General features: G+C 46.8%; 1 protein-coding gene across 1 annotated transcript in view; it reads left to right on the forward strand.

Annotated features, from left to right (window-relative positions):
- ATP2B4 (ATPase, Ca++ transporting, plasma membrane 4) overlaps positions 1–8,198 on the forward strand; it is a 92,424-nt gene extending 84,226 nt beyond the window's left edge. Inside the window, exon 21 of the mRNA XM_012655939.1 lies at positions 3,671–8,198. Coding sequence (XP_012511393.1) covers positions 3,671–3,985 — 315 coding nt within the window. The 3' untranslated portion in view covers positions 3,986–8,198. The remainder of the gene's footprint in view (positions 1–3,670) is intronic.
- The last annotated feature ends 6,166 nt before the right edge of the window (positions 8,199–14,364 follow it).

Consider the following 14,364-nt stretch of genomic DNA (forward strand, 5'->3'; position numbering starts at 1 on the left):
TGTATCAGAGACGTGAACATGCGTTTGAGTGATGAGAGCCAGGTCTTCTCTTGGGAGAGACGGGCCACACCTGCTCTTTCTCCAGCTGTGCCTTCTTAGTTGGAGGCCCTAGGAGTTACAGTCATGCATTTTAAAACCCTCTTTCCTGCTGCAGATCTCCAAATGAATCCAACTCTTTGTTCAACCTTTATGAGCTAGATCTCTAAGAGCTCCCTGTATAGGAAGGCCCTAATCCTTCTCTTCCCTCCTTTCTGAAAAGAGGGCAGAAAACTACAGAATTCCAGCTAAGGAAATGGAGGCTTCACCTACCCACTCCCTGAGCTCCAGGGAGCAGCCTCTAGCACTCACACCTGATCGAAGGTCCAGCCTGACTGGAGTTCAGAGTCAGGAAGGGAGTTGCCATTCAGTCTGCCACTTTCACCTAGAGAACAGGGGCCCAGAAGAGACATTTTTCGGAGGTTTTGAGAACTGATGACCAGGGAGGGAAGGGCCGATCAGCTGAGTGCAGAGCACTCTGAGTTTCCCCACGCCTGCTTCACCAGCCCTGTCGTGTCCCCATACGCTGCTCGTGCCCCGGGCACCATGCTCCAGGAAGGGGAGACGCCAGCCCTGGAGTGGATTGGTGGTGGCGTTGCATGGTGGTTCGTCAGCACGTGTGAGGCCGGTGCTGGCACCGAGGAGCATTCGGCACAGCCCGTGCCCTCTGCTTCCTCACCATTCTCTCCACCCCCAGGCCAGGAGGTGCTCCCTGGCTCTCTGGCTCCGCCTCCCTTGAGCTTCCCTTACAGGTGGCTGGTTTTCCTTTAGATTCCAGAAGTCCTACAGTCTAGCTGGATGACTGTTCCTTGCACCCCCAAAGCTTTCCCTATTTTTTTCTATCCCCAATTCACTTTTATCCCCTTCATTGTTTATCTGTAACAGTATTATTGGTCACCCCAACAGATGAGAGGAAAAGCCAGCAGATAGGGTTCCAGACCTCTCACTCCAACCCCAGTCATTAAAAATGTATTCTCTAGGCCGGGCACGGTGGCTCGCGCCTGTAATCCTAGCACTCTGGGAGGCTGAGGCGGGTGGATCGCTCAAGGTCAGTAGTTCGAGACCAGCCTGAGCAAGAGCAAGACCCCGTCTCTACTAAAAAATAGAAAGAAATTAGCTGGACAACTAAAAATATACATATATATAGAAAAAATTAGGCGAGTGTGGTGGCACATGCCTATAGTCCCAGCTACTCGGGAGGCTGAGGCAGAAGGATGGCTTGAGCCCAGGAGTGTGAGGTTGCTGTGAGCTAGGCTGACGCCAAGGCCCTCACTCTAGCCCGGGCAACAAAACGAGACGCTGTCTCAAAAAAAAAAAAAAAATGTATTCTCTATAATGCACTTCATATATAATATTAATAGTTTCAATAAAGCATTCAATCGAATAGAAGCAGGAAGTTTGCAAATCACAGATACTGAAGATGATGAACTGGGGGTATAAAAGTACCTGCTCTCCTTTGGTATTCATTAGAAGTTTTAAGACCCCAAGGGCAGACAAAAAGTGCCTCTCATGAGTGGGGTGGCTTTGGACCCAACCCTTGGCCAGTACCAGTATCTGTACCAGGGCCCATGGAGAAGGCATTAAGTTTAGGCTCGCTTAAACCAAATTACCTTGCTCTAAGATTGGATGTAGACCAGTGAAAACTTGGGACCTCCTGAAGACCAGGTGGAACCTCCATTCCATCTGATCCCACCTAGATCTGGAGCAAAGGCCACAAGACAGGTAAAATTCACACATCAGATAGTCCAACAGGAATCACAGAAGGATGGAAAAGTGGGTGCTCACTTCCTGTTCAGCATGGTGAGTGTGTGCCCAGGCTCCTTGACTCTTCCTAGCTGAGGTGTTGAGATGATACTGTGGAGTAGCAAGGAGTTCTTTGCCTTCTAAACTCTGGGCACCCTCAGGCCCTCAGTCCTGGATGGGCCTGCAGGCTGTGGTGGAGTGAGGCAAGATGAGGAGCCTTAGCCAGCAGAGACACACCTTCTCCAGAGAAGAGGGACCAACAGGACGGTGGTGAGCCTCCTTTGCATGGTATTTCTGAAGGTTCCATGCAGCGGCAGGAAGCACTGGGGCAGGAAATCCAACCCATTTATTTGGCTGCCTCTTTCTTTGTATGCTCTGCTATCACCAAATTCTTGCCTCTTCTCCAGGAACATACTTTTTTCTTAAACAGCAGAGGAATGAAAGGTGCCCTACCCCAACATTAATCACTCCTCCCTCCCTCCCTCCCACCTCAACAATTTCTCCTGCATCACCGCCGTTTCTTTTCTGTGGGGAGAATTTTTGGACAAGACTAAATCAGCCACCTCCCAACAATGAAAACTGTCCTCCAACCATTTACCTTTCCCCTGGCCTCCCTCTCCACCCTCTCGGAGATCCAACCCTCTCCTCCTACCACAATTCTACCCACCCAGGTTCTAAGCCGCACCTCGGAGAGACCTACAGTGCAGGAAAGCAGAGCCACCAAAAGAGCCAGTGCTATGGCTAAGCAAAGGCTGTTCACGGGGATCAATTATTATCAGTTTTTTTCCTCTTGACCCCGAGTTGACTGCATCCCTTCCTTTATGTGCAGTAAAACAAAGACTTTGACACAGTGCAATGCATTTCCCTTTGCCCAGTAAGACTGCAGACGGTTTCCTTTCCTCCATCCTCCTCATCCACCCCATCAGAAAGGCCACCTGTTTGTGGCACTGCCTCCTGAATTGGGTTTCTCTCCTTGGTCCCTTCCTTTCCCTTCTCCACACGAGATCACGCTCCTCTTCACAATTTGGAAACAGCTGGAGAAAGTGGCATGACTGGGCACAGTTGCTATGTATCAGAGACGTGAACATGCGTTTGAGTGATGAGAACCAGGTCTTCTCTTGGTAGGCAGGAGGAAGGCATCTTTCGACATCTGTATTTTATCCACATCTTCTAGGAGAGGGACTGAAGGAGAGGAGTTCTGCGTTCTTTCTGGGGAGGGAGCACAGTGGAGGTGTGGGATGTAAACCCATGCATGTCTCCTGACTGAAGGGGCATGTTGTTAAGTTGGAGAGTTTACTTCCCTGCATGCTGCTGACACAAATGAAGACTGGTTTGTCTGCCTGCCTGCACCGTGTTCATGGTCACATGTCACCAATGTGTATTGAGTGCAGATTGGTATGTGCTGGCCCTCTGGGGGCTTTAAACAGATAACTGAACTTCAATGTATAATTTTTCCACTCCACATTCACGAAATGTTTGGCCTCAACGCAGAAATTCACGTGTCGGAAACATTTTTTAAGTTTGGCTATTAATTTGCTCAATGTCCTAGTTCCAATGTCCTTGCCCTCCATCTAAAAGAACTAATGAAATTTCTTGTCTTCTGTTTCGTTTAAGAGTGGATTGTTTGGGAATGCTAACTTTGCTTTGGGTTTTGAAGCATCCTAGTTGTTTGCCATCATCACTCACCCCACCCTACCCCAATGCTTGAAATTTGAGCCATGGATGTCTCTAGTGCCCCATGATCTCTTCTTACGTGTTTGGTTTGGGTTGTTGAGCAGTCATATTTTGTAGTTTGGGTTTTGTTTCTCTCCTCAAACCACCAGTTCCTTGTTCTGCTGGCCAATTCTCACCTCCCTATTTTCTCATCCTCCTTTTCCTTCCCCTGGTATAGATCAAAGTGGTCAAAGCATTCCATAGTTCCCTCCATGAAAGCATTCAGAAACCCAAGAGCCAAATCTCCATCCACAACTTCATGGTCCACCCTGAATTCGCCATAGATGAGGAGTTGCCACGAACACCACTCCTGGATGAGCAAGAGGAGAAAGATCTTGACGCAGTTTCTACATCTGGGACTAGCGTGTTCCTGTTGGATGGTGAGGTCCCTGTAAATGCCAACAGAAACAACAATGCGGTGGATTGCAATCAAGTGCAAATCGTTGCCTCCCACTCAGACAGCCCTCCACACAGCCTGGAGACATCAGTGTGAATTGTCATTCTCTGACTCCCATCCTTGCTTTCTCTATTTCTTTTCATTGTCATGTCAGCTGCTCCCAAGTGTGTGTGAACCCCCACCTGACCATGAAGAGGCAAGAGCACAGACCTACAAGGATTTCAAGTTAAGCTTGAGTTGGGGTTTGTAGCAGGACCCAGTCAAACCCCAGGCAGGTAATGGTAGAGTCTGCTTCATGGGTGTAGCAGCTGTTATTTTTAAAGAAATGACAACAATCCTATTGACATCACCCCAGCCTAAATTCTCCCCCTGTGTTCAGACACGCGTCACCATATCCTGACTTCTGGATTTTATCCTATTAGTCTGTGCTGTTTATAAGCTAAATTGAGGGTTCAGAGAGAGACGAATATCCCCAAATGAAATGGGCCGAAGTAGGGATGGATTGTACAAAATCATCCAGTAGTGTGATTGTCTGTATGACAATTTTTCCCATTTTGAACACTTACACCTAAAGGCCTCTGGCTCTTTCTGCCCTTCCAGTCAAACCTCTCTGAGGTTCTTTTGGTCTTTTGTGATCCTTGTCTTCCTTTCCTTCGCTTTTTTTTTTAATGTTTTGACGATTAAGAAAATGGAAAGGACATGGGTGAATTGAGTAAATTTGACCATTCTCCCTTTTGGCCCTCAAAGAACCCTTGATTTAGTTCTAGAATCAGACAGGTTTCTTTGCTAAAAGGGTCCTTTTGAAGCAATTAAGAGCTGGTAAGAACGTTTCCCTGTTATTGCCGGGTTACCTTCTGCTTTTAAACTGCCATCTTATCAGGCGTGTGTGTTGTTAAGTGCCAGGGAGATCAGCCTTGCCCATGAAGGTCACACATGCTTGGCGTATAGTTTTCACCACAGGCTCGAGCTTTCTCCTATTCCTAAAGTCGTGGCAAAAGAATGAGTTGGGTGCGACCCTGCCCCCTTGCTGGACTTGGATATTGAGGACCAGAAGAATGGCAGGTCTAGGACAAGATAGACCGTCAAAGCAGACTGTTATGCGTCCTCCTTGGGGTAACCACTGCTTTCAAAGCCATCTGCCACGGCTCTTCCAGGGCAGAACACGATTGTTCGGGGAATGAGTGCTGAGAAGCCTTGGGAGAGGCCAAAGAGCCATTCTGGTGTGATCTGAGAAAACCTTCCTGCAGGGACCAGGAACCTTGAGCTTAGGTGCCTGGGTACCAGCTTCAATATGCTCTTTAGTTTCTAGTTCTCCTCTTTGCTACGTCCCACAACTTATCCAGTCTCTGAGAAGGTCCCAGCCTTTCTCACATATTCTGGTTTTGAAAATATGCATCCAAAGTGGGAGGCCCCAGTGACATTTTGCTGACTTAAAGGAGCAAAATACCTTACTGAAAAGCCCCCCTTCCTCCCATGCAAGCCCCTCTTTAGCCACGTGCTCCAGCTGCCGCCCACTAAAGCCCTGTGCCTTTTTCCCCGACACTGCCCAAAGCATCCCCTTCCCCTCTGCCTCTCAGGAGTTGGGGACTTCGCTAGGAGATTTTTTTAAGTGTTCCTTACTGGGACGAGGTGGAGCCCCATTTGCAAGAGCTCCATTTTATCCCTGCGGATGTCGACTTAGGTTCTTCCGTGCAGGGGCTAACTCGTGGCCCCGACTCCCATAGCCTGCGAAGCAAGTGAAGCCCGCATCCTCCTTCTAGAGCGACGGGAGTCAGGAGAGGGGGCTTGAGGCTTCTATGAACTGCCAGATCTCCACGTGTGAGGACGGTGGCCTGATCCACGCAGCCTTTTCTGATGGATCCCTCCGCCCTCAGTCCCGTCACCTGAGCGGTCCGAGGCAGGACTGCAAAGAACCAACGCCCCCGACACATCCCCATTACTGCACAATCCACCATTGTAGGAAATAGGAAAACAGATTTGATTTGGGTTTTGTAAAGCAGTTTTTTCTCTGTCTTAGATACTCACGGGAGGGGCGGGGGGAATTAGCTCACCAAGGCATTAGGTGTTCACATATATATTCATTAACTAACTACATAGGAAGATTTAATTCTATCAAATCTTTTATTACCTCAGATCATTTTAAAAGGCAAGCCAATAACAAGCTTTGAAGGCTATTTTACCATTCCTGTTCCCAAAAGACTCTCACGGTGCCTGACAGGTTGCTCTTGAGGGCTTGTATGTACTTTTTTAAAGTGAACAGTTTTTTTTGTGTGTGTTCTAGTTTCCATAGTAGGAGGGAAAATATAGAAATATATGCAAAAATATATAGTTTTCTTTAGATCAGAAACTGATATTTTCGAGTCAGCCATATGTATTTTGTTTAAAGGATTTAAAATAAAGTGCCGTCATGTAACCCTGTGGAAGGGAGCACATAACCAGCCGTGTGACATGACAGGTGACTTAGCATATTTGTAATTGGTTTTCAAACCAATACACCATACTTCCTTTCTCCAAACAGCCATCTTTATACTTAGGGAAAAAAAAAATTATTGGGTTCTAGACTTTTTTAATATAAATTTTGTTGACATGGAATTGAGTAAGTTTAAGTGTTTACGTGCATATGTTTTTTATATAAGTTTTTTCTATTCAGTTTCAGTGATCCAACTGGCAGTGAGTAAATATGGCATAAGTTAATAATGCTTTTCCCCAAAATGGTGCTTTGGATTTGAAAAGGGTCTGATGGGGAGAAGAACATATCATCCTAGATTCCTCTCTTGATAAACCTAGGAAAACGGATAGTAAATTGCGGATAGTAAGGAAAACACCCAGCAAGAAAGGACACAGCTGTCAGGAAATGAACGTGCACCCCTGCGCCCCGCCCCCGACACGGAGATGGATTGCCAGGCTCTTCTGTAACTAGTGATCAGGATCAGGGGCCTCGGTTGGATTTGTGTTTCTTGAAGAATAGCTGGCAGAGTGGTACCAAAGACATTAATATCTCCTGGTCTGTAAGGATACTCTAAATTGGAGTTTGCCTTTTTATGGTTTTCACTTCCTGTTCCTCCTGGAATTTTCCATTAGTGAGGTTTTCTTGCAAGGATGTGATTTGCGACTCCTTCTCTCCACTAGAAAGATTTTGTGCAATATATTACATAAGGGACAGAACTCTAAATGGAAAAAACAATGGCTGGTTCTAGGCCTGGGTGACTGTCTTGGGGCCAGGTCCTTCCCATGGGTGTCTTCTGTCCTCTGAAATGACTCTCCTATCCCTAAAGGTATTAAGAGAGAGATCACCTAGACACCCCTCTGGACACTTGTGGATTCCTTAGGGTTTGAGTTTCTTCTTTCCCTTGAGCTTCAGAGGGGAGAGTTTGCACAGTTAAATCTAAGCGATTACCTCACTGCCGAAAACCCGGAGGGGCGTGGCAAACTCGCATGTGCCGAAAACCTCTAAGTGCATCCCTTGCTTTCTTTCCTGCGTCCCTGGCCTTACAACCGAAGCAGCCCGTGGTACCTTCACAATATGCACTCTCCCTCACCTTTCATATCTAGGGACCGCCTCACTGCCTGGTGAGGGCGGGCGCTTGAAATGCTTGCTATTCTTAAGCCATTCCGGCCTATTCCTCAGAATAGACCAGACTCCCTTCCACTTAGCTCAGTGCCAGTCCTTTTGCCTTCCCTACCCTGCTGTTCGGCCTGCTGTTCCCTTTCCTCTTGATTAGGAGAGACGGAGGAAGATTAGCTCCCCGTGATGGAATTGGCCTTTGGCTCGTGTTTTCTCCCCGTATGTATATATGCCATATGTGAATATGCCATATATATGTGCCAACGAATCTATCTACGTTGTTCTTTTCAAATCAGCATGCAGATAGGACTTTTGAGTTTCTTCTTTTCAGTAACTAGTATAACAAGCACTGGTATTTTTGTACAAAAAGAAAAAACAAACAAAACAAAAGATTGACTATTGTGGTCTGCATGACATAAACAAACAAATGGTGATATCGAAGCAATGTGTACCCCAGTGTGTGTTGCCATAATTTGCAATTCAGCTTAACAGTGCACCCAGATCTGTATTTGCATTCTGATATTATTTAAGCTCTATGTACAATGTTTTGCATGTATTTATATGGTTCTTAGGGAAAAAATGGTATAAACTGGCAAATCTGAAATTCAAATGTGTTGTTACACTGAGACAGGAAGAACAGAAGAGGAGTTTTAAAAAGGATAATTTTTTGGAACCAATAAAGCTTTTTGCTAATGAGCAGAAACCAATACTGCCGTGCACTGAGAATAAAAACCCACGCCCACTCATGTCTGTGCTGTCCTCAATGCGTCTCCACTTGCGGGTAATGCCGTGGGTCGTCTGTTGAAATTGAAGGGAAACACCACAGCCACGTCAAGAACTTGCCTGAGCGAGCACAGAAGGCAGCTCGTCCCTGCGCCCTGCCGTGCTTCCCTCCGACTCGCCGCCCCGGGTGCCAGTTTCATCCCCTTGTAGTCACAAGCTTTGCTCTGCCCACCCGGGTCCGAATCCACAGTTCAGGACCTGGAGCTTTGGGGAGGATAAGAAACAGGCAGTCTTGGCAGTCCTTTCTTTTTTTGTTTGTATTTTTTTTAATGAAATGCTTTTTGGGAAAATTAATTCCCCTTATATTACCTGCTTTTCCCTCTGGGGTTCTGCACTATCTCCCTCCCCTCCCTGTAGCTGTTTTTTAATTGTTCCATTCACTGACTCCCTCACATGACTGATACTAGGCCCCAGTTTCGGGTCAAAACGGCTTCCTATTCCAAGCTTTCATGTCTCAGACACCCCCTTCCTCCTACAGGTCTCATGCAGGTGCACCATCAAGTCCCCTCTTCTCTTTTAAAACATCACAGGGAGGAAGGGACCTTGTCCACTCTCCCAAGTTCCTGTAGGAAAAGTACGATGTTGAAGGACAGCCCAGACTCTCCTGGCCGTTTGAACAGGCTGCTTCTGAAGGAGTAAGCAGCCTTGGTCAAGAAAGACCTCTGTGATCTGAGGTCTTATCTCCACTTTTCTTGCCTGTCCCAGGTTGCTCATGCTCAGACACAGGAACACACGACCCACTTAAAATAAGGGCTGGGCTGGGTGGTGTGCACCTGTAGTCCCAGCTACTGGGGAAGCCGAGGTGGGAGGATCCCTTGAGTCCAGGAGTTTGAGGCAATAGAGCACTATGATCATGCCTGTGAACAGCCACAGCACTCCCGCCTGGGCAACATAGTGAGACCTTGTTTCAAAAAAATAAAATCGAATAGGGACTGGGAAATAAATAATAAACTAACAAAAATAAAAACAAATTTAAAAACAGGGGCTGGGGCTTATTTAATAACAGGAGTCATAAAATAGTCACAAAACAGAACTAAAGTCTTTCTTCCGTTATAAGTTCCCTCCTAAATACCCTTGCTAAAAAGCCTGCATCACATACACATACCTGTAGAGTCCTTTCTAAAGCCTGACCCCATCTTTCCTCTCTTACCTCCACCATTTCTTTTCTGGGCCCTAATTCTGTGCCTCTCTGCTAGGCCAAACAGAATCTTAAGGATCCACACCTCCTAACCCCAGTGTGTAGTCAGGAATGGTGAGGAATGAACCTCTGAAGCATCACTGTGGCAGAGACCACTATATCCTAAGACATTGGCCCAGTGGGATAGAAAGGCCAGCTCAGTCCCGTGGGCCCAGGTTACTACATGGAAAGGAGCATGCTCTTTTCTTCCATCTTTTTCCTGCCCCCAGTTCTCGAGAAGGATAATTGCTCTGTTCTTGATCTTTTGTAATGTTTTGTGAATCTCCCCTTCTCAGCTACCATATGCTCTCCCTGTGGTCACTGGGTTGGTTTGAAGCTGTCTACCAAGCCTGCCTGGTTCCCTCCCAAGTAGACACGTGACCAGGAAACTCCCTGGTTTACTCTGTGGCAAACCCAAAGAAGATGACTAATTGGGTACCAGCGAGGTTGTTACCAGCCCTTGACCTGGGTCTGTTAGGACATGGCATTCTTGTCAAGGCAAGCAAGAAGGATGATGAAAATGGCATATTCTTCACCAAGAAATAATTTTGAAACTCTATTGTAAATAAAATGTGTACACATGTTGGTGTCTCTGTGTGGTGTCGCCTCCACTGTGAACCCAAACCACGAGAGGTAACAGTAACCTGCTGGATTTATGGACCGGAAAGCTTTCAGCTTGAAAGGCAGTAGCTTGTGGGTTCTGGGCTTGCCTGTGTCCTGCTGTGGAACCAACCATAAACAAGTCTGTACTTCTCCAAAACGTTTTTCAAATAGTACTTCCCCGATCCAGCACCACACCTGTCCTCAGAAGACACATGCGTACAAGAGAGCAGTCACCTTAGAATGGCCTCCCACTGCCTTCTCCTGACAGGCTGGTGTCGAACCCACAGTGGCCTCTCACATTTACTTACAATGAGAATTTAAATGACCCACATATTTGGAAAGCCAAATTACTGTCAGAAATTTAACTTCGGCTCATGACCCCTAAGCAAGGGGCAATACTAGAGCTGCCTGAGTGGCTGGTGCCGTTACACTCGCAGGGGATATGTCTGGCTCTAGGCTAGACCTGGGCCCTGTGTTCAAGCTCAGGCACCCCTTGGTTTCTCCGATGTCCTCTGTACTGAGGCGACATAGACCATCTCCATTTAGTGCATTGTCTTTCCAAATACAACACAATTAATTCGGTTGAGCTTGCTTGCTATATATATGCTTTTATGCTACATGCTACATATATATATGTATATATATATACATATATATATATACATAAGCTTTCTTGGAATACTACATTGAAAGACTTTGATTTGTGTTTAACTCCAGATCTTCATGTCTTAGCCTATTTAAAGCAAGTGTATATGAAAAACTTGTTTGAAGGAAGGAATAAGGCTGGAGAGGGGAGGGCTGGGAACTAGAGATTGCCTAGAATCACACGGAACAGGGAGAACAAATGCATCCATGGTCATCCAAAACCCTTACTTGAGTCAAGAATTTCTGCATCTTTTCTGTCAAATCTTTGTACTCAGCTGCTGCTGACCAGGTAGGAAAGGAAAGGGGTTTGAATGTTTTTCTGTTCACCCTTTGGTGAAGGAGCTAAAACAACACAATGAGAGAGATGGAATAAGATTCTGAGGTGTGGGCCAGGCATAGTGGCTCACACCTGTAATCCTAGCACTTTGGTAGGCTGAGGTGGGAGAATCGCTTGAGGTCAGGAGTTAGAAATTACCCTGAGCAAAAACGATATCCCGTCTCTACTAAAAATAGAAAAAATTAGCCATGTGCGGTGGCATGCACCTATAGTCCCAGCTACTCGGGAGGCTGAGGCAGGAGGACCACTTGAGCCCAGGAGTTTGAGGTTGCTGTGAGCTAGGCTGACACCACAGTACTTGCCCAGGCAACAGAGGGAGACATTGTCTCAAAAAAAAAAAAAACAAAAACGATTCTGATGTGTGGCAGATCTGGAGGCAGGAAACACATGCCCTAACCCCAATTCTATTTCTTGACTGGCTTGATTTTCCATCTTGGCAAGGGGCCCACTGAACTACATCGATGACTTTCAAATTATATTTTGGAGACCAGAAAGTTACTCCTTAGAGATGATTCAGGTCCCACAGGTGTTCAACAAAAGTGGCACATTTTTAAATATCCTTTTGGCTTCCAGATCGACTGTAGCTTTAAAAAACTAAGATCACTGCCAGCTCTAAAATGCTATGATTCTAATTAACAAATCAAATAATCAGTGCTGAAATGATCCAACATTGGGTGGCAACATCACGTTGAGTTGTGTGTTTAAATACACAAGCGAGCCTAATTTGGATCCTGTCTCAATTACCTCCCATTATAATTATCAACGTATACACAAATATAGTGAAACTCAGTGATGATAGTCCAGCCTGCTGAGGCGCATCTAGCTGATTCTGCAGTGGAATAATAATCCTCTGCTTGGAGTTTGTTGTAGAAAAAGTGGTAGTTTGGGAATCCAGAGATCTAACCCAATGGAATGACATAAAATGAGAGAGGAGCAGCACGACGTCTCATTTGAGGTGGGGTGAGAAAAGCCTGGCCTGGGAATCCTGACCCTGCTACAAGTTTGTTGTGTGACCTAAGGATCTTTCCAACTCTGACACTCTTTCGCCGCTTGCTTTTATGTCCAATTGCTATTAATAACCACTGGAGAATGTCTGCGTGGAATTTCTCCTTCATTGCTGTATCGCCCCTGGAACGCGGCATTATCGTTTGTATGCTGAACACTACTGCGTAGCTGGACATGCACAGGCAGGGACCCGCACTAAAGACAAATGGCTCCACATCCTTAAAGTACAAGAAATACGTGTCTTTTCTCTTCTAAATCAAACCCAGCTCTGACCTAGCTTGCACTCACCAAGTCTGTGAAAGGTCTCTCTCAGTCATCTTTTGTGGTCTCATCTACTCCTCTTGGATATTGGTCCACTCATTCATTCAAACAAGTATTTATTGTGCCAGGCACTGTTATTTGCACTGGGGGTAAACAAAATGGAGTCCCTGACCTCTCTGAATTTAGTGTCATGGAGGAGAGACAAAATAAACAAGTAAATATTTATGCAGTGTGTCAAGTGGTGACAAGGACCAGGGAGAAAAGTAAGGTGAGGTAAGGGGAGAAGGGAGCACCAGATGTCTGTATAGAGTGGTCAGGGAGGGCTTCTCTGATAAAGAGACATTTCTGAAGAGAGCTGGAGGAAGGACGCAGCAAGTGCAAAGGCCCTGAGGCAGGAGATCTTAATTTGTTTGAGGACATGCAAGGAGGCTGGGGGTTGGAATTGAGTAACTAACCTGTAGGTCATTGTAAGATTGGCTTTTTCATGAAATGGGAATTCACTGGGGAAATTCACTGGAGAATTTTAACCAAGGACTGCAACGACCTATCTTATAGTTTAATAGGGTCCCGTTGGCTATTGTGTGGCTGCAATGTAGGGAAAAAATGGAAGAACAATGCAGCTTAAGCTAGCACACATGCCATAGGTGGGCCTAGCCTACTATTAAGGGGTACACGTAGATCCAAGACCCACTGTCACGCTGTTGTCCTATGACACATAAAAGAGCAAAAAGAAAATGCTTCTTCTTCAAAAAAAATAAATTACATGAAGGTATATATTGCTTGCCTCCCTAGCCTGTTCAGGACACCCTGGTCAATGACATATCACCTTGGTTAGTGACTGAAATATTCTACTCACACAAGGACACACAAAAAACCTCACCTTGACTTGTGCCTTCCCTGTTCTGGCCCCTCCACTCCCATTGTCACGTCCATGCCCACTGTCCGGCCCCGGGCAGGCCCTCTGCCTCCCTCACCTGCACGGAGACATGCCGTGCCCCCGTCTAATTCCCGATGTGACCACCCAGCCTGCTCGCTCTGCTGAGTCACCTTCTTCCTGCCAGGGGCCTGGGGTCAGAATCTCTGTCTTGGAGGAGGGGATGCCAGCTCACTCACAGCTCTGGGGCTGAGGGAAGACTTGGGGCTGTTAACAGGTATTAGCTCACCCAGACACAACTCATAGCTGTGCGGCTCTCCCGCCGGTAGGTCTCAAGAGACATTGTAGAGGCTGACACACAGAGAACCCCAGAAGGACCGAGGAATCAGAGGCCAGCTCTGCTCTTGGGGCACCAGACTTAAGGAAAGGGTTGTCTCATCTGCCAGCAATGCCAGCCCCCCCGCATCAGGGCTTAGCCTAAGCAGGGAAGCAGAGGCTTCCCTTGGCCTGGTCACTGTTCTCACTTCCAAATACTCCTCACTCTTCTCCAGGGTCTCGGGTGGAGTAGGGGCAGGGAGCAGAGAATTGAGAGGAATGTTTCTGTACTTTCTAAATCTTTCTGTCCTAACCATGCTCTCTCAGAGCCTTAACTTAAAAGGAAGGCATTGCTGCCTTTTTGTTCTGTTTCAGACTTGTCTGGACTGGAGAGGCCTCCAGGACACAGGCACATGAATGAGGAAGGGTGGGTGCGGGGTTGTCACGATTAACCTTCCTGTGTCATCCTAACGTGGGTGTCCCGGCCCCCAAACCTCCAAAAACCAAGCCTGCTTGGGGCTGTCTTTCACATGGACAATTTTGGCATTATTTTTTTGGCCCAGAAATACAAAAGCTACTGCTAACACCTTTGTAGGGCAAAGGAGACAAACACAGGACCCTGGATCCCCTCCCAGTGAGGACAGAGAGGACAGCGGGGGCGTGGCCTTCTTTTCTTTGACTGGCGAGTGCACAGCAGGAAGACTAGCCACTGATCGCTTTCTGCATGTCTCACCCCACCGCACGCTTACGTCACAAATTCAGCACAGCAAGACTCACCTAGGAGAACTTCTTGAACTTCTCGGGGGTCCGATCAACTCGTAGGGCCAGGCGTTGTGCTCAATGCCAGAGATGCGATTAATAACACATGGTCCCTGTTCTCGAGGGCTTCAAAGTGTGCTTTGGGGAGACA

The sequence above is a fragment of the Propithecus coquereli genome, unplaced genomic scaffold (assembly GCF_000956105.1).
Source record: "Propithecus coquereli isolate 6110/MARCELLA unplaced genomic scaffold, Pcoq_1.0 Scaffold491, whole genome shotgun sequence".
In the NCBI taxonomy this organism is placed as follows: Eukaryota; Metazoa; Chordata; class Mammalia; order Primates; family Indriidae; genus Propithecus; species Propithecus coquereli.